Source organism: Mus pahari, chromosome 3 (genome assembly GCF_900095145.1).
Source record: "Mus pahari chromosome 3, PAHARI_EIJ_v1.1, whole genome shotgun sequence".
Classification (NCBI taxonomy): Eukaryota; Metazoa; Chordata; class Mammalia; order Rodentia; family Muridae; genus Mus; species Mus pahari.
The window spans coordinates 114,077,136-114,101,892 of NC_034592.1; the positions used below are offsets into that span (position 1 = coordinate 114,077,136).

Sequence of the window (24,757 nt, forward strand, 5' to 3'; positions counted from 1 at the left end):
TTTCTTAAGCAAAAGATTAAATAAAAAGAAATACTGATAATTTTCTTTAAAACTATTTCTTCTTTGGGAATTTCATACATACACATGTACACACACACACACACACACAATGATCTTGATAATATCTAGTCCAAATTCTCCCTTCCACTCACTCCAGATCTCCTGACTGTGTGCACATGCTTTGCACACACATGTTGGTTCTCTTATTCTACCATGTAGTCCAAGGGATAGAATTCAGATAGTCAGACTTGGGCAGGAAGCACTTTTACTCACTGAGCCATCTTATATACCCAGTTATTTCTCTTTTAATTATTATTCCCTTCACAATACTTACTTTCAGGTTGTCATTATTAAATGAGTAAAAGTTATCACGAACTATTAAGTCCCTTTATAGTACAAATGTCAGATAGCTTAGGTTGTTACGTAGAAGAGGTTTATAGGAAACTATAGAAGCTTCCAGTAGATGTTTGTCTTATCCCAGGGTTGTGTAGTCAACTTCCCCATTTTTGAGTTCTCACATGTTCATTGGGCCCAGGCATAAGGTATGTTTGCCAGAGTAGCATGTGCCTCCCTAAAATCCCCAGTTGATTTGTTGAAAATCTTTGAACTGGATTACATCATACTTAGAAGAATACAAGATATTCTGTTTGTCATTTGGGTGAAAATATGGTCTGTTTATTTTGCAGGTATGACCTGACTTCTAGGGAATGGCTTCCACTAAACCATTCTGTGAACAGTGTGGTTGTAAGATATGGTCATTCTTTGGCATTACATAAGGTAAACTATCTCAATTCTTCACCAAGCAAGAAGTTCAACTCTTCCTGTTGCTTTATGCCATTGAATACTAAACAGCTTTGGTTTTAGTTGGTATAAGCTTTGCTTGATGTCATGGAGGTATATAATTCACCAAGTTGTCATCAAGTTGTAATTGGAAATTGAAGTTAGAACTATTTTAATTCATGGTCTTGTATTTGGATACTCTGATCTCAGTGGAAATGGTTAACAATGAAGATTAAATAGTGTCAGTGAGCCTATGTCCATTATCAAGTCTAGCACACTGCATGCATGTGACTGAGTAGCCATTGTTTTCTCCTTGTTTTGAGTGTATATTGTAGAATGAGGCAACTTTATTTTCCACACCATTTTTGTTCTGTAACACATTTCATGTAGAGAAGGTGTTTTAGAGAGATGAAGAATGTGACTTGTTCTGGTTAGTTCTTTCTCTATGCTAGTTCTAGCAAGTCACTGAAGAGCTCCTTTACTCATACTTCTTAAGCTGGGATAACAATGAGATTGTGAACCAGTCATTTTTGTTTTCCAATAGTAGTTTTTAAAATGATGTATTTACTTTTATTTTGTGTATGTGGGTGTTTTGCCTGCATGTGTGCCTGTGTATGCTGTTCCTCCAGAGGCTAGGAGAGGAGGGCATCGGTGGCTGTTAGCTGCCATGTAGGTACTAGGAACCAAACCCTGGTCCTCTGCAAGAGCAGCAAATGTTCATAACTGATAAACTATCTCTCCAGCCCTAGAGTTGATTTCTTAATGGTTTTAAAAATCCTATTTACATCTTTCTTATAGGATAAAATCTACATGTATGGAGGAAAAATTGATTCAACAGGGAACGTGACCAATGAGCTGAGAGTATTTCATATTCATAATGAATCATGGGTATTGTTAACTCCAAAAGCTAAGGATCAGTATGCAGTGGTTGGACACTCAGCACACATTGTCACACTGGCATCTGGCCGTGTGGTCATGTTGGTCATCTTCGGTCATTGCCCACTCTATGGATATATAAGCATTGTGCAGGAATATGACTTGGGTATGTATCTTTTTCCAATGGAGGCATCTTGAATATCAGATTGAAAACTCTGCCCTTATTATTAGGACACTATAACAAAATTCAGCATGCTCTTGATCCAGTACTTTGTCTTGAAATAGTATCAGTAGATAACTGGTGAGATTGAGGTTGTTGATATCCCTGTGCAGCAGCTGCTTCTTACTTGTCAAGGTCTAGTCTTGGCTTGGGAGGAGTTCTGAGGAAGGAGGTGTCAAAAAACCCAAAAAGTCAGATTGTGGGTCCAAGCTGGCAGCTGTATTAAGGAAAGCTGAGGGAAAATTGGGATATTTATTTTACCTATTAGTCTACATCAAGCAAGTCAGGCGCTCACAGTCATCGTTTGCACCTTCAAATTAGAAGCAAAAGAGAGAGAACTGATGAGTCCAGCATGGTCCAGGTCGGGACAGAATGACATGGTTCCTACCCTGGGACAGGGGCAGCAGGCCTGGGCCTCCATGCATGTCACACTGTGGGCATAAACCTTGTTTGTATAATAATGTACATATTTCATGCTCTTTTAAGGAATGTCCTTCCTGTTAATGTGAATGACTTCATGATCATCAGAGCTAGCGTGAGTCTGGGAAGTAAATGCTGGGACCTTCAGGATAGCTCTTAAGGCTGTGGAAAAGAACATGAGTTCAAAAATATATACTTCCTCAACTATACAAAAATAGAAGGATGCAATATGAATTGTACGAGGGACTTCACAGATCTAAAGGAACAAAAGCAGCTTCGCTGTGAGCCAACTTGTCAGACAGATACTAAAGAAGCAGTTAAAGAGATTTAGGGAGTGCTGATTGCCAGGGGAGGCCACCCAGCTAAGCTTGTGCTTAGGAAGGCAAAGTCCTGAGTTCAGGGTGTGCCTGGAACAGAGCAAGGTTAGGCCCTGGTGTGGTAGAAATGGTAATTTCAAGGCAGGGTACCCAACTAGTTTATTGTCTGTGTTAACAGAGGCAGGCAGATTTCTGAATTCTTTTGTAATGTTAAAAGGAAATGTGTGCTTGCTGTCTCCCAAGGGGCCCCAAGTCCCAGGATGCTGATTTATAGGAAACCTAGAGTAACTGGGCTTAAGACCTGCAGGAGAAGAGCTATCCAGAACAGTTTTTGCAATAGCGAGCGAGCGAGCGAGCGAGCGAGCGAGCGAGCGAGCGAGAGAGAGAGAGAGAGAGAGAGAGAGAGAGAGAGCTAGCTGTCTGGAGATCTCCAGAGAAAGCTGGTCAGAGAGAAGTAGACTGGAAAGCTGTCTCCAGCTTGGACCTAAAATTTGACTTTTTGTTTTTGTTGACAGGTTGCCTTCCCCCACTCACCCCTTCCTCAGAACCCCTCCCAAACCTAGGCTGAGCCTTGACACTTCCTGTCAGCTTGCAAGGAGCCAAAGATAGCACTAAATGCTTTAGATATTAAAATAAGCAAAATGCAAAACAATAAACACTCTAAAATAATTTTGGATAGTCCTTTAAATATTAGGCCAGTGCAGTGTTATTTTACCTTAATGTATAATCTTGTGTTACATTTTATTGTTTTTCATTATATAATAGGAATGTCAGAATTAAAATTTTGATAAAGTAGTCCTGTAAAAATACATCTAAAGATCATTAAAGTACATCTGAAAATCATAAGGAATCACTGAGGAGCACAGGGAATATAATGCCTGGTTAAGAGAACTTCGAATCTTTAACCCTTAAAATTTGTTTTAAAAATCTGAATCTTGCCAGTGTGGTGGTGCAAACCTTTGGTCCCACCACTCAGGAGGTAGAGGCAAGTGTATCTTCATTAATTTGAGGCCATCCTGGTCTACAGAGCAAGTTCTAGGCCAGGCAGGGTACACAAAGAAACCCTATCTTAACAAAACAAAACAAAATATGAATCTTTAAAAGCTTGTTCTTTGAAAATTTCATACATGTATACAATATATCTTGTTCCTATCCACCACCATTCCTTCCAGCTCCTCTAGGCTTTCCCAGTGCATCTCCTTCCCAGCCTCATGGCCCCTTTCAGGGTGAAGGTTAACACACTGAGTCCAGTTAGTGCTGACCTTATGCAGTCTTGTCTAGATGGTCTTCTTTATAAATAAGGTGAAAGTATATCCTAAGCTTCCTTCTTTTGCTCTAAGGTGTTTAGACTTTAAACTAATGTTTAATAGTTTAAATAATTTATTATTTCATAAGAAGAGGAGCCTGCAACATTGACTTTAACAATTGTCTCTTTTCCAGAAAAGAATACATGGAGTATATTAAATACTCAGGGTGCTCTTGTGCAAGGGGGTTATGGCCACAGTAGTGTTTATGATGACAGGACCAAGGCTCTATATGTTCATGGTGGCTACAAGGCTTTCAGCGCCAACAAATACCGGCTTGCAGATGATCTCTACAGATACGATGTGGATACTCAGATGTGGTGGGTGTTTTCCTAGAGCTTTCCCTTGATAGTATAGAATCTGCAGAGGCAATTGATTGAAAAATACTGTGCTATGGTTTGACTTTTGTTCAGCATTGTATGTAACAAAGTTAGGAGATAGATGCAGTAGTAGAGTTAAGGTGATAATGGTGTTGCTGCTGTCTGTTAGTTTCTCTGATCTTAGGATAGTTAGAAAGTGCTTAGTGCTTTAGACTGATTCACTGAACTCTAGCGTAGATTTCCTCTCTTCAGAATTCTCAGTAATAAAAGTTGTGCTGATTTTAACCATACTTAAAAAGCATATCCTTCCTTTTCTCTTTTTGGTGTTGGGGATCAAACCCAGAACCTTGCACATGAATAGGCTATACCATCTTTATCCATTTAAATCATCAAACAGGATGATCTCATGCCTATTTGACAGGGTTTTCTTCACTCCAAACTGAAACTCGGGCTGTAAGAGTATGGTACTTTTAGCAAATGGAAATAAATTTGAGTTATGAGGTAATTATAAAGCACCAGTCTCTCTGTATTTCCCTCGTCCTTCTACTTCCTCCCTCTTCCTTTCTGTCCCCCCCCCCAACATACATTAGAGACTATGCTTTGTCATTTTATGCTGTGCTGAAAGATCATTGTCTTTAGTGGCTGTGAACCACTGAGCCTATGCAGTTGGAAGTTCTGGTCTCTAGCTTTTACCTTACTAATAAAACATTGAGCATAAATTTTGATTTGTATTTCACAATTCTTACCTGGAATTCTTAAGTGGAATTATGGAGCCATAGAGAATGAACATTTTAGGCCTTTTAATATAGTTTCCCAAAATTTAAACAGATTTTCATGATTTTTAAAGGAAGTGTCTTACATTAGGGGGAAATCAAGTATTGCACATTTGAATCTGAAGTTATAAAGTAGTTACATGTAAATTGGCAGATAGATAAGTATTCTTTTAAAACTAACCTTATATTTATTATTTTTAAATAAACTCAAAAGGACCATTCTTAAGGACAGCCGATTTTTCCGTTACTTGCACACAGCTGTGATAGTGAGTGGAACCATGCTGGTGTTTGGAGGGAACACACACAATGACACGTCCATGAGCCACGGTGCCAAATGCTTCTCCTCAGACTTCATGGCTTATGACATTGGTAAGCTTTCCAAAGATGTTTTAACTTCAGGAATATTCTCTTTGCTGATGAGCCACATAGAGGATTGAAAAGATCACTATGTTAAAATAATTGCACCATTTAAAAGAAGTCCAAATGGTAGAATTTGCATTTAATTTGAGTAGGGTTACACATTTATTGAAAAGCATTACTTTGGATTAAACTACATTAAATTCTTTGTGAAATCACTCTTCTTAATTGCTTGAATTCTTTTTTTAGGCTGAGTTAATTGGTATCTCCTTTGTTATAAATGCCTTACATAGTAGTGGTGGTTGTAACCATGAGCATTATGTTAAGTTTTGATGGAATATGCTGTTTCCTAGAAACCTGGTTTTACACATGCTGTCAGTGTCAATATACATGTGGCCAGAAGAGGGCAATGTTGTTTATTCCTGGAAAATAAACATCAACTACTCTTTTGTGTAAATATCCATATGATGTTCTTTCTGTTTATTTGTCTTTGCATTTTGAGACAGCCTCACTATGTAGTCTAATTGGCTGAAGCTCAGTATATAGATCGAGCTGACCTTGAACTTAGAGAAATCCTCCTGCCTCTGTCTTCTGAGTGCTAAGATTAAAGATGTGTACTACCACATCTGAGTAGAGATTCATTTTAAAAATTATTCTTATTGTGATAAAATGCACAGAATAACTCCATCTTAATGTCTTAAGTAGTTTAGAACTAAATATATTCATACTGTTATTCATGTTGTAATACCATCTGCATGCCAACTTCTTGTAAAACTGAAACCCTGCCCTTCAACAATAGCCCCTCTCTTCATCCTCACTCCAGCCTCTTGAACTCATTTCTAGGCCTCTGTGATTCTGACTTGTCTAGATTAGGCATTTAAAAAATATTTTGTTTACTTTTATGTGTATGAGTGTTTTGCATGTATGTATGTTAAGCATACCATGTATGTTCAGTGCCCATGAAAGCCAAAAGTAGGCATTAGATTCCCCAGAGCTGGAATTACAGACTTTTGTGAGCCACCATGTGGGTGCTGGAAACTGTCCCCAAATCCTTTGGAGGAATAGTGAGTGTTGTTAGCTGTTTAGCCATCTTGTAAACCCTAGATGTTTGTTTTTAACAGATGTGTTTATGCTAGCTAGCCATTGAACTTTTAAATTGAGAATGGGGGTACACTATAGTTAGTCCTCAGCTTCAAGCTGGTGGAAGCAGAAATGAGAAGACAATATAATTGTAACTCAAGAGGATTCTTGCTGGCTGAAAAGAAGATGTGAAATTACCTCTGAGCACTCCTGAGCCACTGCAGTGAGCATGGTGGTCAGGAAAGGCCTACTTGAAGAGAAGCTGTCCAAGCTTGCTCCTGAGGAACACTGGGAGTCAAGTAGACCTCCTGGGCAGGGGAAATTTAGTGCAGACAAGAGGCAGGAAAAGTACATGTCATATATTTAAGACTTTTGAACTGCTACCATTTTTGTCATAGTAGCACAAAAGGTAGCAGGTGACTGTTAGACTAGACTGTTCAGATCTGATTCAGAGTGCCAGGGGTCGTTGGTCTTTGGAAAAGACTCACAGTGAAAGTGATAGAATCATATGTGTGTCTTAGACTTTTTTTGTTGTGGGTATTTTAGATTTTTCTTGTTTTTCCTTTTCGTAAGTCTGGCCCTCACACTACGGTCCAGGCAGGCTTCTGTCTTTATGGGCCACCATGACCAGTTTAAGACGCTCTCTTGGGTGGCATTTGATAAGTGATCTGGAAGGGGCATATTGACAGTTAGCAGGCTGCTACTGCAGAAGTCCTAATGAGGTTTGAGTCAAGGCAGTGATGACTTCTAGTACCTGGCTGTTGTGTGTCTTGACAAAAATATGACTGCCCTTTCTTCCCAAGTGTCTGCTGTGGACCACCTTTGCCAAACTAAAACCAGATACAGAGAAAAACATATGGACATGATTGCACATGTCTGTAATCCCCGTACTTAGAAGGGTGAGAAATATGGCAAGATTGAGGCCAGTCTGAACTATCTAGTAAGACCGTGTCTTTAATAAAAATAGTAAAAATTATAAAATCAGGGAATAGGATCTGGGAAGAAGAGAATGAAGTAAGTGTGGGGCATATCCAGTTGGAGATGTCTTTAGGACAGAGCTGATTGCTGAGAGGAGGTTGTAGAAGAGGTGAGTTATTGTGGGGCATAAAAGATGAGCGAGAGTCAGAGACAGTTGGAGAACAGAGTCTGAACAAGAGTAGAGACTAAAGAGAGTGTCAGAGAAGCAGGGATGTCTTAGTCAGGGTCTCTATTCCTGCACAAACATGATGACCAAGAAGCAAGTTGGGGAGGAAAGGGTTTATTGGGCTTACATTTCCACACTGCTGTTCATCACCAAGGAAGTGAGGACTGGAACTCAAGCAGGTCAGGAAGCAGGAGCTGATGCAGAGGCCATGGAGGGATGTTCCTTACTGGCTTGCTTTCACTGGCTTGCTCAGCCTGCTCTCTTATAGAACCCAAGACTACCAGCCCAGAGATGGCACCACCCACAAGGGGACCTCCCCCCTTGATCACTAATTGAGAAAATGCCTTACAGCTGGATCTCGGGTTGGAGGCATTTCCCCAACTGAAGCTCCTTTCTCTGTGATAATTCCAGCTGTGTCAAGTTGACACAAAACTAGTCAGTACAAGGGAGAAAATAGGTGAGAGTGATGACCTGTGAGATATGTTAATTGCCAGAAGAGTGGCTAAAAATGACTGGAGAATCCTTCAGACTTGTCAACAAAGAAATCCTTTAGCCTAATTTAGGGTGCAGGAGGCTGAGGAAGGACATAGGTGAAGTATGTGCTCTGTGTCTTCGTTTTTATTAAAGCTTATCTGCAAAGGCCTCAGATTTGCTGTGTACTTGTAGTTGAGGCTCTTCTTGAACTCCTGGTCCTTCTGTTCCCACCTTCCCAAGTGCTAGCATTACAGATGTGTGCCCTAGTTAAAATAGGTGTGTACCTAGCATTACAAATTTTAAGTTAGAAAATACTCTGGTGCTCTGGGGATGCATCTCAGCAGTAGAGTGCTTGCCTGCTATACACAAGGTCCTGGGTCTGATCACTAGCACCACAAGTACTAAAGCAGACATTCTGGTAGGTAAAACTGGTGGACAGTAGAGTGGTGGCCATCAGGAGGGGATTTGTGGGTGATGAATCGATACATTGATTAGAATTTCTGTGCAGTATGTTTATTTCATGCCCTGAAATATTGCTGCTGTCCTTTACATATAATAACATAACTAAAAGACAGAGAAGCTGTGGATTGTGCATTCCTCTTTGTTTTGCTTTTTTTTTTTCTTTTTTGAGACAGGGTTTCTCTGACCTGGCCGTCTGAAACTCAGTGTGTAGAACAGGCTGGCCTTGAATGCACAGAGACCCTCCTGTTTCTGCCTTCTGAGTACTGGGTTCAAAGTTTATGTTTTTTTCTATAAAGACTGAGAGTTCACATGGACTATATATGACAGCCTACTCTGAAATGTGTTTTTCTTCCCCTTAGCTTGTGACCGATGGTCAGTGCTTCCCAGACCTGAGCTCCATCATGATGTCAACAGATTTGGCCATTCAGCAGTCTTATACAACAGGTAATTATAAAGCAAAGGCTGTATTACTGTCTTAAATCTCATAATCACTTTTAATATCAACTTCCTAATAGTTGTATCTGAATGGTAAGAGGTTCAGGGAGAAAAAAGGAGAGATGGCAGTTCTAAGTGCACGATGAGGTAAGGGGAACAGGACTGGGAGATTATGAGGTAAAAGAGCAAGTCTGAAGTCTGCACCATGTCCAGGTGTGTGCTCAGGAATATTTTTCTGACCAGCAAAGCTCTTTTTCCATTTGCTCCAGGAGCCTTAGTCCTGTAAAGGACATGCAGAGGACTAGGGTTTTGGGCCAGCAATAGAGTACTTACCTAGCTTGTACAAGTTCTGATCTCAGCATTGTGGCTTCTGCAAACACAGCATTTGCCATAAGGGACATGCAGAATGGCCATTTTACCTGGTCACTTGAAAGTGTACTTTAAAGATTGAGAAACTTAACAGCCTGCTGATGTTGACTTTTCTTATTTTGCTTCTGTTATTGCTTTCTGCTTCCTTCTTTAAAACTTAAAATTATATAAACCCTCAAAGTATTTAAATACTCTAATGCTTAACATTATATATTCCTGCAGGTTTTCAAATTTTCTGTTGGAGTTTCCTAATACAAGTAATTTAACTTGCATTAGGAAAAGTATAAAAGTGCCATTCTGGAGTTGTGAAGAATGACCATTTAGAAGCTAGATAGTGGGGAAAGGTGATATCTTTAATCATGTGATTACTTAATGTTTTACAAGTATATAGGGGTTTGTGGCAAGACCATTGTATGATTAGAGACTAAAGTGGAAGGATTTTTTAAATATCTTGTTAACTTGAGTGTTATCTTAAATTACAATCTGATGCTTTCTCTCAGAAAAAGCCCTAAATGCCTCTTGAGGTTTTCATCTGGCAAGCAGCATGTCACCTGGCCTTGCTGGTGGCATCTGCTCCAACTCTCTTCACATGTGTGCTCTTAGTGTTCTCCTAGCACAGGGTTAGGCACGTGTGGGCATTTGCATACTAATGTATTGTAATAGGAGCAATTGAATGAATTGTCTATTAAAACATTCTTAAGTTTTACCCAAACACAGAGAGGTCGACAATTTGTCATAAAATGTAGTTTAGCCATGAATCAAAATCAGAAATGACTGTCTGAATAGTGTTTTTATTTTGTGTAATTTCTGTGATGTGTTTGAGTATCTGAGTTTTAGGCAGGATTGGAAATGTTAGAGGTTGGTAAGAGGTCATGGTTACGGCTTGATTGTGAGAAATCGATGGCTCTCCCTTCACTGCGGTGTCGTGAGTCAGCAGCATGGGATCACCTATGTCTAACAGTTGTTCTAATTGTGATTTTGAGAGAGTTTTGCAGGAGGGAAAGCCGTGAGATTGTGAGGTGCTGGATGAGGAGATGGCATTTACCTAGCAGCCTTCTCTCCCACCCTTCCAGAGCCATCATGTGACCTGAGAGAGTCACAGTTTTTGAAGACAACAGCTGTGCTCAGTTTAAGCAATAGTTTTATTAACTAAATCCAACTTGATTCATGTTATTCTCAGGGAACCAGTACTAGGATTAAAAATGAATCCTAGTGTGTTCTTCTTGGTTATTGGAATGTCAAGTTTTCAGATACTGTAACGAATACAGAACCATACAATCACCATATTTATTTGGTCCTTTGTTGACTTAGAGAGAAAAATTGAAGCCCAATTTAGGTGGGCTACCGAATTTCTCATTGTGGATTAGTATTAAACTTGCTTGGAGTTGTGGGATCTTGGAGGCGGGGATAAACATCCCTGTTTATCACACCCCAGAAAGAACAGATAAGGTTTCTTTTGAGGAGTCTTATGTCCTTATGAACTTAGACTTAGAAATATTTGATGTGTTTCATTCTGCTTTAGTTTTTAAAACTAGCTAGTGAGCATCTTTTCACAGGAACGCTTGAGTCTGACCTATAGCCATCGTCTTTCTCTGGTGTGCATATTACAAATGCACTGGGAGCATTTCTTGACACAGACTTAAAATTAGATTTTTCTTCTAAAAAGGTCTAGTTTGGGAAGGAATGAAAGAGATTAGGGAAATGTTGCGGGCTTGTTTTTGTTTTGTTTGGTTTGGTTTGGTTATTTATTTATTTAATGTACATGAATGTTCTATCTTCCTGTATACCTGCATGCCAAAGAGGACATCGGACTCATGATGGTTGTGAACCATCATGTGGTTGCTGGGAATTAAACTCAGGACCTCTGGAAAAGCAGTTGGTGATCTTAACCGCTGAGCCATCTCTCCAGCCCAGTTGTTCTGTTTTAGTTTGAGGATGAACATCTAATTTAGAGATGCCTTGCTTTTCCAAGAGTGAGTTTTAAACACTAATTTCCATTGTCAGTGGGTTGGTCTTTTAAGAATATAGGTTGGAAGCAGCCAATGATAGTGCATACCTTTAATCCCAGCACTTGGGAAGCAAAGGCAGGTGGAACTCTTGAGTTTGAGGCCACCCTAGTTAGTCTGCAGAGTATTTTCCTGGAGAGCCAAGGCTACATATAGAAACCCTATCTTGAAAGGCCAAAAAAGGGAAAAGAAAAAGAAAAAGAAAAGAAAAGAAGAGAAAAGAAAAAAAGAAGAGAAAAGAAAAAAAGAATACAGGTTGGACAGTCAGGGTAGCTTATGCCTAAAATCCCAGTGCTCAAGTGTCTAAGATAAGAGAAATTCTTCAAGGTGGAAAGTCATGAGTTCTAGGCCAGCCTAGGCTACAGAGTATTGAAAGGGGAAGAGACTGTACATGTGTCAGACCCCTCATTTCTCCAAAAGTTACATGACTATATTTTTTCTGTATTGCCCACTCTTCCACCGTACATACACCTAACAATAAATACTGAAGTTCACCCTGTGGCACTATATCTATGTGATAGACTTCTAGAAAAGTGATTTAAAGTTCAAAAGGTAAATATGTAGTTTTGTTTCAAGTTGCCAAAATCCCTTTAGTAGATGCCTACAATCTTACATGCCCAGTAGCAGTAAAGGAGCTTGCCTGTTGCCTTGAAGCCTCACCAATCCAAATATTAGGTAACATTTGTTACTTTTTTCTTTGTCAGTTGGATAGGTAATGAACGGCACAACAATGTGTTCCAATTTTCTCTGCATTACTAATTGAAGTTCCATCACCCACAGCAAACTGAAGAGTTCCTTTAATCTTTTATGGACTTTGACAAACCCAGGATTCATAGCTTCCATATAGAGAGGAATTTCACAAATAGCAAAATTGGGCGTTAGAAGAATAAAAAGAGAACCCTGAGTACAGCTTCTGAAAGAAGGGTCTCGCTTAGGCGTCCTTTCAGGGTGTGCCTAGACTCAGGTTTGGGGAAGTTTATTGTGCAGAAGCTCTCTGTCTGTTCCCTTTGATGTTTGAGATAATAGAGTTGCACTGGAAGTACACTAGATGGCGGTATAAACTGATGAGATAAGTTAGGGGCTATCAGAGATGTTAGGGCATGGTTTTTCTCTGTAAATGGGGCTTCTGGTGAGGTTCCTAGAAAATGCTATGTTTATAGCTAGGAATGGGGAAAGACCTTAAGCACTTGTGCGCTGTGGTGGAATGCATGTGTTTTCAGTTGGCTAAGGCTTCCAGAACTACTTTTCCTGTCTATAATTTTCTTTCACTCTCTTTGTATCCTTCTTTGTATTAAAATTTTCTCTGCTTGCTTCATGTGTGTGCACGCACATGTATGCACATATGCATGTAGGTCCCCACATAGGACAGAACAGATTTCCTGAAGCTGGAGTTATAGGTGGTTGTGAGCTGCCTTTTATGCATGCTGGAAACCAAACTGTCCTGGAAGAGCAGCAAGCCCCTTTAACTGCTGAGTCATCTTAGCCTCAAGAATCCTATCTTTTCCCTCTTAGTAGAAGATGTCATCTTAGCTCTAGGAACTGCAACACCTCTGGCCTCAGTGGACACCCATATACATATGCACATACAGCAGACAGACATATAACTAAAGATAAAATAAATCTTTTTAAAATGCCATTTCCCTGTGTACTAATTTTCCATGTACACACTCACAGGTCGATTTTTAAACTATTCTGAGTGATCACAAAGCAGGGCAGAAGGTGAAGTTTGAGAGAATAGATGATAGTAGTGGTTTTTGAGACCTTGAAAATAATGTCTCAGAGCATTAAATTAATCATTCATGTATGTATGTATGTGAGTATGTATGCATGTATTATGTGGATAGGGGTGCTGTAGCACATGTGTGGAAGTCAGAGGACAACTTTGTGAAGTCATGTCTCTCCTTCCATCTTTATATGGTTCCAGCGATTGAGCTCAGATTGTCTAGCTATGTAGCAAGTGCCTTACCTGCTGACCTGTCGCACTAGTCCTCTCAGAGGACTTTTAATATTTGGAATATTTCTAACGATTGACAGTCAAAAGTTTATTGTGAACCAGGCACTTAAAATCCTGGCACCTGTGAGACACAAGATCGAGGTCAGTCAGGTCTACATGAGTTCTAGACCAGCAAGGGCTACACAGTGAAACCTGTCTCAAAAATTTCAAAAGAAACAACCCAAACCAGCCCTATGTCTTGCCTCTGTTTGAGTTCTCAGTAAATTCCTTCTCTCTCTCCCCTCAGCACCATGTATGTGTTCGGCGGCTTCAACAGCCTCCTCCTCAGTGACGTCTTAGTCTTTACCTCGGAGCAGTGCAATGCACACCGTAGCGAGGCTGCTTGTGTGGCAGCAGGACCTGGTATCCGGTGTCTGTGGGACACACAGTTGTCTCGATGTACCTCCTGGGAGTTGGCAACTGAAGAACAAGCAGAAAAGTTAAAATCAGAATGTTTTTCCAAAAGAAGTATGTATTTTCTCTACTTAGAATTTAAAAATCTAATTTTATCTGAATTGTGAAGGAACCTAGTCTGCACTTTCGTGTCCACCTTCCTCTCTAGTTAATCTTTACAAGAAATGCACAGGTCTTTGGATGGGAGGAAGCATGTGGCTCCTGGAAGCTCTTAGCAGGTGATAAGTTGTCTTCATACTACACAGGCTTTGTGTACCAACTCCTGGTCTGCCTGCAGGTGATCTGAAGCCATGGCACAATGAAATTTGTTTTCATTTTGGTCTTGCTCTATAGCTCATAGTGATATCAAGCTCCTTGTCAGTCTCCTCCTTCAGCCTCTTGAATGTTGGGGTTATAGGCACCACTGGCCCTACTTGAGACATTTTTTGATGATAGACATGCTATGTATTTCCTTGTTCAGTGTAGTAGCCACTAGCAATCTGTTGTTACTAGATATTTGAAATGTGACTAGTGTAGCTAAGGGCTAATGTTTTCCTTTTCTTTAGTGTGTGTAGTGAGGCAGATGTAGCAGCACATGCCTATAATTCAGATACTCATGAGGCTGAGGCAAGAGGCAGTTCTAGGCCATCCTGGGCTATGTAGTGAGACCTTGTCTCAAGAGCCAAACCATCAACAATAAAAGAACAGTATGTGGCTATTGGCTGTTATATTGATGATGAAGGTCTAATGTTAAGGATAAGGATAAGACCCTCTAATGGGATGATCACATATAGCAAATTGTTCTGGTAGACAGCAGAGAGCTGCCTGTTCTTGAAAAGTATTCCAGCCCCTTTAGCTGTATATAGCAGTACAGCATGACAAACTATGGTCCCTTCTTCTAGAGCCCCTGGGATACTCTTGTTATTTTTGTCTCCTTTGCTACTTGCTTAGTGGTTGCTCTGAGCACCACTTCACCAACTCAGTGAAGTAACATGCAAAAATGTTTGGAAAATAAGAATGCCTCCAAGATATTTGTCCATATCAATCTTTAAAGTATGAAACTGCATTCCTTATCTAGTTGTTACAGTTACATGAGAGTTATATTAGGCAGAGACTACTTCTGTTTTTCTGGTATGTGTCAAATAAAGTTGTGCAGGGACATAAAGGTCCTGAGGCTATGCTGTTGATTAGAATTTTGGTTCATTTATGGAAAACAGCTTACCAGAGAACCTGGTAGGATTCATAATTCTCCCAAAACAGTTAGAAATGGTAGAATAACCAAAATTTAAAGTGAAGCTTAAATATACAGTGCATTGGAAATAATATTACCTTATAAGGTTCAGTATGAGCCCATTAGTTTTATCTCACTTTCTGGGTAGACCTAATCCCAGAGTAAACTTGGCAAGAAAAGCAGCCTACATGAAAACTGATCAGGGAAGTTTCTGTGGCATTAGGCCAGTGGCCTCTCTTCCTGCTTGTGTATGTCATATTCATGAAATGGTTTAATAGATGGCAACACGGCTTTGTAGCTTCTTGTTTGGGGAATTAATGAGAATTATGTCAGGTCTACAAAGAGTGGAAGTTCTGAAATCCACAGGTTTGGATTCACATGAGTATAGAGTTCGAGTTAGCAAGTGCCTCCTGTGGGGTTGTGGGTCACTGGGTATACCTGCACCCAGGTAGGCCTTGCATTTGTAACAAGGACAAATGTATTTGTCTCTCATATTGCTTTCTTAGGCTTCTGCACAACTTCTGGTGTTAACTCTGTTGCTAGTTGATGTTTGTCCTGGGAAGAAAAGCATTCAAAGGCCCAGATCTTCCATTACTTCTTAGATGCTATAAAATTAACATACCTTTGCTTTTCACTTTCTGGACACTATGGGAGGACAGTTATAAAACAGTATTTCTCAGATTGTCTGCTTATATCTGTTTTAGTTTAACCTAAACATGGCAATGCTTTTTTCCTTTCAGTTTGACTCTACATTTTGCTTCCCAACTATCGTTAGGAGCTTACCTATCTCAGATTATCCATAAGAGAGGCTGCCGCATAGTTGATGGGTTTGTCTTCTCTCTGTAGCCCTTGACCATGACAGATGTGACCAGCACACAGATTGTTACAGCTGCACAGCCAATACCAATGACTGCCACTGGTGCAATGATCACTGTGTCCCTGTGAACCACAGCTGCACAGAAGGCCAGGTCAGATGCTGTTTATCACGGATTTTAGAGAATAGAAAAATGCTAGTTGAGTTTGAGTGTAGTGCAAATAACAAGTAGAGTTCTTTTTAAAATGGGATATCGATTTGAATTCTACTGTTGCTCAGGTTTTCTCTTAGGAAGAGATGCTATATATACATCCTGATTCCAAGGATCGCTCCAGCTACTGAGGTCTGTGTGCAGTGTTTCCGAAAGCATGTTTTACAGAATGCCCTTGGCCCATATCTTGACTCAGCATGACATCTGGGCTAATTATGTATGATTTGTTTTAGGTGATAATAGGCTACGAGAAAGGTGATCCAGTTTTTGCTGTCTTTGATGGCTCATGACATTTTTTTCTCAAAGTTTAATGCAATTCATAAGAGATTGCTATGGTGGGCATGGGCTGGGAGGAGCTCTGGAAAAGCAGCAGGTTCAACTTTCATGTTTTACATATAAACATTGGATGAGGCTTGGTGGCGCTGGTGGTTCCATTGGGCTACTAGCTTGCCAGCTAAAAGCATGTTAGTGAGAATGCACACTGTGGTATTCCTACTGCAGTGCTGCTTCCTGTTCATTCTGTCTAATTCTATCATTCATCCATCTACCTATCTCTACCTATCTTTATCTATCTATCTATCTACCTACCTACCTACCACTTATCTAATTCTATCTGTCTGTCTGTCTGCCTTTCTATCTATCCTCCATCTAATTCTATCCATCTATCTGTCCACCTATCTGTCTATCTATCATCTAATTCTATACATACATACATACATACATACATCTGTCTGTCTCTTTGTCTATCATATATGTAATTCTAACCATTCATCTATCTATCCATCTTATCTGTCTATCATCTGTCTAATTCCATCCATCCATTTATCTATCTATATATCTAATTCTATCTATTTTGTTCTATTCTTTTTTTTTCTATCTTTCTTTCTGCAATTACCATTCTCAGTTAATTCTCACTGAGTTATTTGTGTGAATAACAAAACACTTCTCCACTGTGTTCTAGATCTCCATTGCCAAGTATGACAGTTGCCCCAAGGATAACCCCATGTACTACTGCAATAAGAAAACCAGTTGCAGGAGCTGTGCCCTAGACCAGAACTGCCAGTGGGAGCCCCGGAATCAAGAGTGTATCGCCCTGCCAGGTAGGCCTTGCACAGGGATATCCTCTATAAGGGTCCAAAACTTGGTCCTCCCTCCTTAGGTTAGGTTGGACCTAGGAACAAGATGCTTCTTCTGTCTATTTAGCCCTCTCATTATTGGGGGAAATTATTTTGTATGTTTTTAACTTAAATGTGGTTTTTATATATGTATTTACTAGCCTTTGAAAGAAAGTGAAGTGTCATCTCATGTTCTGGAGAATTGGGGGGTAGCTAAGATTCATCCATGTTACAAACTGTGTCCCACTGTCCTTCCTTCTGCTATGGTAACCTGACACTAGAGCTCTGTGGTCTCAGCAGAAGTCAGGAACCTGCAGGAAGCACTTACTGACAGTTCTGTGAGAAGATTTCTGTACCAGCATCATCTCCCGTGTGACCTTCATTTCTGGACTATTTCAGCAGAGGTTGTTCAGGGTATGAGTTTAAGTCCTGAGGCCAGTTAGCCATGACTAAATCTCTGTGATGTCTTTGCTTGATCAGGATGTCCAGGAAGGGGAGCTTCTATGCTCTCCAGCATCTGAGGCTTAGGGGAAGTTGATCTGAACCTTGTGAAAGCATTTTATTTAGTTTGCTGAGTGGGTTTCAGTCTATTAGTCAGTGTTCTAGTGCTGTGAAGAGATACTGTTTCCAATGTGACTTTTTTTTCCAAAAGATTTATTTATTTATTATATGTAAGTACACTGTAGCTGTCTTCAGACACTCCAGAAGAGGGCATCAGATCTTGTTACAGGTGGTTATGAGCCACCATGTGGTTGCTGGGATTTGAACTCTGCACCTTTGGAAGAGCAGTTGGGTACTCTTACCCACTGAGCCATCTCACCAGCCCTCCAATGTAACTTTTATGAAAGGAAACATTTAATTGGGGCCTTGCTGGCAGTCTCAGAAGCTATTATCATCATGGCAGGGAGCATGGAGGCACAGAGGGAGGCATTAGAGTGGTAGCTGAGAGCTACATCCTCATCTGTGAGCAGAGAGGCAGACATGGTGTGGAAAAGATGGGACCTGACCTGGGCTTTTGAAACCTCAAAGTCTACCAACCCCAGTGAGACACTTCCTCCAACAGCTCCTGTAACAAAGCTCCATCCCCTAATCTTTCTCCAGTCGTGCCACTCCCTGGTGAATAAGCATCCACATATATGAGCCTATGGGGGTCATTCTTATTCAAGCCACTACAGGCTTTTTGTCTTTTTTGTTTTGTGTCTCAAATGTTATGTTCAATAGAATACCTAGGCACCTTGTTACAAGACAGGCCTTGAGAGCCTGCAGTGTTGACTCCCTGCCAGTAGCACATTCTGAGGAGCAAGTCTCTTAAGTCACTTACCTGCACTTAAGTTACACCTTTCTCTGACCTCAGTAGCTGTTCCATTTAATGAGCACTGTTGGTGTCTCCAACCGTGCGCTCTGGTTCTGGGGAAACACTTGCTTATTCACTTCCATGCTAATGGCCAGGGAGCAATCATGCTTTCATGCAACACTATGAGTTCAGTACAACCACAGGAGGAGATTGCAGACTTCCTTTGTGTACCGTATCACTATGAGGTTTTCCAAACCAGTCTCCTTTCGCCTCATTTTTGGCATGCCTTATGTACTTGCTTATACTTTCTATCTTATGACATGAAAACAGAGTGGCATTTGGAGGCTTAAATTTATCCCATTCCCAACTCAATTCCATTTTCAGTTTACTCTTTCTGTATATGTACATCAGTGTGCAGATAAATATATCTTTGTGTGAGCATTGGAGGCCAGAGGTTAACTTCTGGTATATTCCTCTATCATTCTCCACAGGGTCTTTTGCTGAATGTGGAACTCACTGATTACATAGACTAGCTGACTCACAACCCTCAGGCATCCCCCTGCCTCTAACCCTCAGATGAGATTACAAGCAAGCAAAACTACGCCTGGCCTTTTATATGGGTGCTGGGAATTTGAACTGGGTACTTATGCTTACCCACTGAACCATCTCCCAAACCCTCATTAGCAGTATTTTACCTCACCCTTTCAATATACGTATTTATTTGTATGCCCTTTGTTCAAAATTTTAGTCACCTTTTACATTTTTCTTCAAAAATAATTACACCAATTTCTTAATAATAGCACCCAACAGTAGGAACATTAGCTTAGAGTATATCCTGTGAGCCAGGAAATATGACTGGTGAAACTTGTAAAAGGGTCTTTTTATTCTGGCCTTCAGTGAAGGCTCAGCAGTGGAAAGTGCATGCTGTTCCTCTGGAGGACACAAGGTCCTCCCCAGGGTCCAGGTCCCAGCCACTTGTAACTTTAACTCTGATCTAATGCCCTCCTATGGCTTTTGTGGGTGCTGTAGTTTCTTGCACTAACCCACACTCAAGGCACACATGCACACGTTCTTTAAAAGATAAATTATTTCATTTTCAAAGTTTTTTTCTGCATATGGAAGTTGATATTCCAGTTGTATCTGATATTCTCACCAAATCCTAACAAAGCACCTGAAATTCACATCAGAATGAGTTTAGATGTTCAGTATTTTGAACTAGTAAACAGAACTGCATAATTTCTAAAACTTTGTTTTCTTTCCTCTTCCTGTTTACAAAAGAAAATATCTGTGGCATTGGCTGGCATTTGGTTGGAAACTCGTGTCTGAAAATCACTACTGCTAAGGAAAATTATGACAATGCTAAATTGTCCTGTAGAAACCACAATGCCTTTTTGGCTTCCCTCACGTCCCAGAAAAAGGTGGAGTTTGTCCTTAAGCAGCTTCGATTAATGCAATCATCTCAGAGCATGGTGAGTTCATGTGTTCAGAACTTTGGTTTCTAGGGCACAACAGCAGCTCTTATGTGGAAGGCCACAGTTGTATGTTATCTGCCTGATAAGAGAAAGAATTACAGTAAATGATTAATAATATACTGTGGACCTCGATTTCAGAGGCTCTTCTTTTGATACCTTTCTTCTTGTCTTAAAAAGTTCAGTGCTTTGCATATTTATTAGTTGTGATTATTAAGTAAATTATAAGGTATGAGCATATGGAATGAATGGTAATATGGGTACGTGTTCTGGTGACATCAGATTATTTTGTACTTGTTTTATATCTAGATTCTGCTTGGGAGAAGGGAGAGTAAAATGTTAGTTACCTGGTGTCATTAAGCCATCTACAGCCCCTGTAGGTATTATTATAGCATATAATATAATCATCAGTAAGAAATGTAAAATCTGCCTATGTTTATAGCCTTCTTCCTAAGGCTTCTGAACTCAGAAAGACTCAAAAAGTTCTCCTACTGTTTAGCCAAACTCTCAAATGGCTTGTAGTTACTATAAAAATCTCATTTGGTATTTTTCTTGGAAAGTCAAAGTCTAAGACTTGTGATTTGACTCTGATACTTCAGTCAATTAGATAGATATTCACAGAGCAGTTTTTCTGTCTATGCTGGCTGTGGTACAGAGAGATGTGAGGTACATGTTTTTGTCTAGCCAGGAGAAGACAGAATGTAGCACAGCATTTCTCATTTGGCACTACCTTCATGTGATGGGATGCCGGTATGGTGTGGGTCCTGGTTGTTAAACCTCAGGAAGTCCATATATCCAGAAATGACCTTAACCTGAACTATAGGAGGATTTCTGGCAATTAGATAAAAGCCAGCATTCCTTGGGAACTTGGGAAACTAGTTACCATCTGCATAAAGGAGTCATTTCCCTTCTATCTTGCAGAAGGGACATATGGCTGGCTATCTATTGTGCCTGTCAGCATGGAAGCGCATGCTGGTCTCCAGGCCCCCTCAATATCACAAGTACCTATAGCAGTGAATTAGTTAAAATGATTTGGCTCCCAGCGGGTCAAGTACAGCAGCACCTGCCCAAGAGCTCTTTGGTTTGCGAATGAGAGACACACAGTTAATTTTGATGTGCTTTGACTAGTTCAGTTGCTGGACATTTCTAATCCTCCCTGCAGTAGCATACATTAACCCCTCCAACTTTCCTGGCTAATTCAACATTTCATCTCTGACACCCCAGACCTAATGGCAAAGTGGTCCTTAGAGCCACTTTCCCAAATTCTTTTTTTTTTATTAGATATTTTCTTTATTTACATTTCAAATGACCCCTTTCCTAGTTTCCCCTCCAAAAATCCCCTGTCTTCTCCCTCCCAACCCCCCTGCTCCCCAACCTACCCACTCCCACTTCCTGGCCCTGGCATTCCCTTATACTGAGGCATAGAGCCTTCACAGGACCAAGGGCCTCTCCTCCCATTGATGACTGACTAGGCCATCCTCTGCTGCATATGCAGCTAGAACCATGAGTCCCACCATGTGTTTTCTTTGATTGGTGGTTTAGTCTCAGGTAGCTCTGGGAGTACTGGTTAGTTCATTTTGTTCACTTTCCCAAATTCTTACATGGCTGGTTTAGTTCTTTCCTGAAGCTCTTAGATCTAACCCCTCTCTTTCCCCTGTCATGTTGATTGCCTTCCTCTCCTATCTTAGTTCCTTGCCTGCTCAATCTAAAAGTCCTGCCTCCATCTTTCTGCCCAGCCGCTGACTGTATGCAATTCTTTATTATCAGTTGAAACCAGCTAGGGGCAGAGACCTTCAGGTCTGGACGTGCTTTGGGGAGCAGAATTAAGACAAAGCATTAGAACCAATTCCCAACAAGTACCTGTTATACATTTCAAAGTCCATATTAGTCTCCTGGGTCTTCCCTTCCCCAGCTACTTGTCCTCCTTGTAATCCAAATGACAAGCTTTTTCACACATCTCTTTATCTCACATTTCCCTAGCCCTGGCCATGTCCAGCCTGTTCTTTTACTCTCTGCACTGCTCTCTTCCCGATGCCTCTGGATATTTTCTCTCTTATTCACAATAAAAACCAAACCAAACCAAAAACAAACCAAAAACCTTACCCTAATAATGGAGTGGTCACACCTGAGGTTTCCTTACTGCTCCCCTTGCATACATCTTGTGTCTGACACACTGGCAGGATTTTATTAGCAGTAGGTTCTAGGAGCTAAGAGAAACAGCAGGCACCTCTGAGGTGGTAGTTACCAGAGTGATTAGAACAGACAGTGGAGATGTGGCTGGAAATGTTGACTCCGGTATTTGGAGCCAAATATGGTAGGCGGCAGAAGCCAGCAGAAGCATGATCCACACCTTCACCAGGTTGCTTCTGTTGGGAAGGGCTGGACCCCCTGGGAAGGGGTCTGTTTGTGCCCTCTTAGTTGTACGGAGCCAGGTGTGTGAGGGATACAGTAAAGGGACTGACTGCATGACCACTCCATTAGGGTGAAGGGTTTTGTTGTGAATAGGAGAAACAAAATGTGTGGAGGCATCTGGGAGAGAGCAGAGCAGAGTGAAAAGGAAGCAGGGTAGGCATGGTCGGGGCTAGTGACAGTGGAGACAGCAAGATAGCGAGAGGATGATGAGGTGAGAGAGTGGTGTGGTGGACGCATCACGTGCATTATAAGGAGGCTGAATAGCTAGCCGCAGGGAGGGAAGGGCCAGGGAACTAGCATGCACTTTGAAACAGGTACTTGTGATGCTGAGGGAGCTTGGGGGAGAAGGGCATGCCTCAAGACCAGAAGAGGGAGTTGGAGTTACAGATTGTAAGCTGCCTAATTTGAATGCTGAGATCCAAACTCTGATCCTTTGGCAGAACATCATATCTACTGAGCCATCTCTCTAGCCCCTAGAAAGGTGGTAATGGTGGTTGTTCTTGTTTTGTTTTGTTTAAATTGCAATGGGGAGCCAGGTACAGTACATCATGCCTTTAATCCCAGCACTCAGGAGATTCAGGAAGCAGAAACAGGTAGATCTCTTTGAATTCTAGGACACCTTGGTGTATATAGGAAATTCCATCCACCCAGGGCTACAGAAGGGTACCTTGTCTTAAAAAAAAAAAAAAAAAAATGAAATGAGAATGAAATTTCAGGGTTATCAAGACAGGAGCTCAGTGGTAGAGTGTGTGCCCAGGAAGTACTGGGTTTGACTTCTCACAACAACAACAGGGGCAGAAACTAGTCTACAGGTTCATGAATGGTATTTTGTTTCGTTTTGCTTTACATAAAATGTGTTGAATTAGATAAGTAGATAAAATGTGATACATGTACTTATACATAGAAGAGTATGATCTCATCTTTAAAAAGGAAGAAATAGAGAGTTTTTGGTAGTTACACCACAGGAAAACTGGAAAAGAAAATGTATATATCAGGCTGTGCCCCATGGCTAAAGGTATATGTTTTTAAGTCATCTGAATTCGCCAAACAGTTTTAGGTAATGATGTGTGGTTTTGTATACAACCAGTATTTTATAAATATTAGCAAGGTCACATCATTTATGAACCAACATTTAAACTAAATTTGTAAATCATCATTTCTTTATAGCGCTTGTCATAAGTAATTGTAATGTGATTACTGCTCTGCTCTTGATGTCTGAAAACCTTCATGTATTCTCCTCTTTGAGCCATTTTTATGCTATGCAGTACTGGATGCATATTGAAGTGATCACTTATTTTAATCTACCTTGCCTGGGTTTGAGGAATAGACACTTTCCACATGGTTTTTATGTTAGAGCTTGTTGGGGAAGACACTGGCTATAGTCATAACTGTTTCTTTCGCCTGTAGTCCAAGCTCACCCTGACCCCATGGGTTGGTCTTCGGAAGATCAATGTGTCTTACTGGTGCTGGGAGGATATGTCTCCATTCACAAATAGTTTGCTGCAGTGGATGCCATCTGAGCCCAGTGATGCTGGCTTCTGTGGGATCTTGTCAGAGCCTAGTACTCGGGGATTAAAGGCTGCAACCTGCATCAACCCTCTCAATGGAAGTGTCTGTGAAAGGCCTGGTAAGGACGTGGATGCATATAGTGCTCCAGGAGGCTACTAAGAAGCAAAGGAGTCACAGCTGGTTGTGTATTGAGATGATGATAAAGTACTTATGACAACAGCTAGAGTGGCACCAGCTTAGGCATATGTATTTCAAACAGAACCCAATTCCAAATAGTCTTTCTTGGCCTCTGACTGCTTTAAGCCATACTGAAAACCAAAAATAAAATTGCTGAAATAACCCAATTTATATTGAGCTGCACTGTTTTGTTGGCCTCAAAAGTGTTGAGAATTGTTCTAGAAGATAATTTCCTTGGTGTTGGCAGAGAGTGCTATGGAGGAAACAACAACATGAAACCAAAGAAACATTTAGAAAAGCAGCAAGTCAGGGCACTATTCAGACATGCTGGGGGGGGGGGGCATGGCAAAACCAACACCATGGCAAGGCAGAGCCAACACCAGGCTGTGGCAGTGTCCTGCAGTGAGGTTAAGGTTAGACTCCATGAGGCCAGGCCCAGAGCAGCCATACACAAATGAGGACTCTAAAACAAGAGGTGCAAGTGTAGTGGAGACTCCATCCCTGTAGGTCCTGTTTCAGGAAATGATTGTACTTTGCCTGAGTAATACGGACAGCCTAGGAGCTATTTTCTGATAGGGTTTTTTAAATACTTACAATTACTTATCTTTAATCATGTGGTTTTATGTGTGTGTGCTTGCACATGCATGTGCTTGTGAGAGAGTATGTGTGAGAGTGTGCATGTGAGTGTGAGAATGTGAGAGTGTGTATGTGTGCATCTGTGTGTACATGTGTGTATACATACATGTGTATATAAGAGTATGTGAGAATGTGTGCATGAGTGTGTATGTGGGAGTATGTGAGA

At 40.8% G+C, this 24,757-nt stretch overlaps 1 protein-coding gene across 1 annotated transcript in view; it reads left to right on the forward strand.

Annotated features, from left to right (window-relative positions):
* Positions 1-24,757, forward strand: part of Atrn (attractin) — a 132,830-nt gene that overhangs the window by 54,112 nt on the left and 53,961 nt on the right. The window contains exons 7-16 of the mRNA XM_021194966.2: positions 687-777; positions 1,579-1,822; positions 4,054-4,237; positions 5,225-5,379; positions 8,887-8,971; positions 13,578-13,798; positions 15,801-15,922; positions 16,941-17,079; positions 19,667-19,857; positions 23,677-23,896. Of these exons, the coding sequence (XP_021050625.1) occupies positions 687-777; positions 1,579-1,822; positions 4,054-4,237; positions 5,225-5,379; positions 8,887-8,971; positions 13,578-13,798; positions 15,801-15,922; positions 16,941-17,079; positions 19,667-19,857; positions 23,677-23,896 (1,652 nt within the window). The remainder of the gene's footprint in view (positions 1-686; positions 778-1,578; positions 1,823-4,053; positions 4,238-5,224; positions 5,380-8,886; positions 8,972-13,577; positions 13,799-15,800; positions 15,923-16,940; positions 17,080-19,666; positions 19,858-23,676; positions 23,897-24,757) is intronic.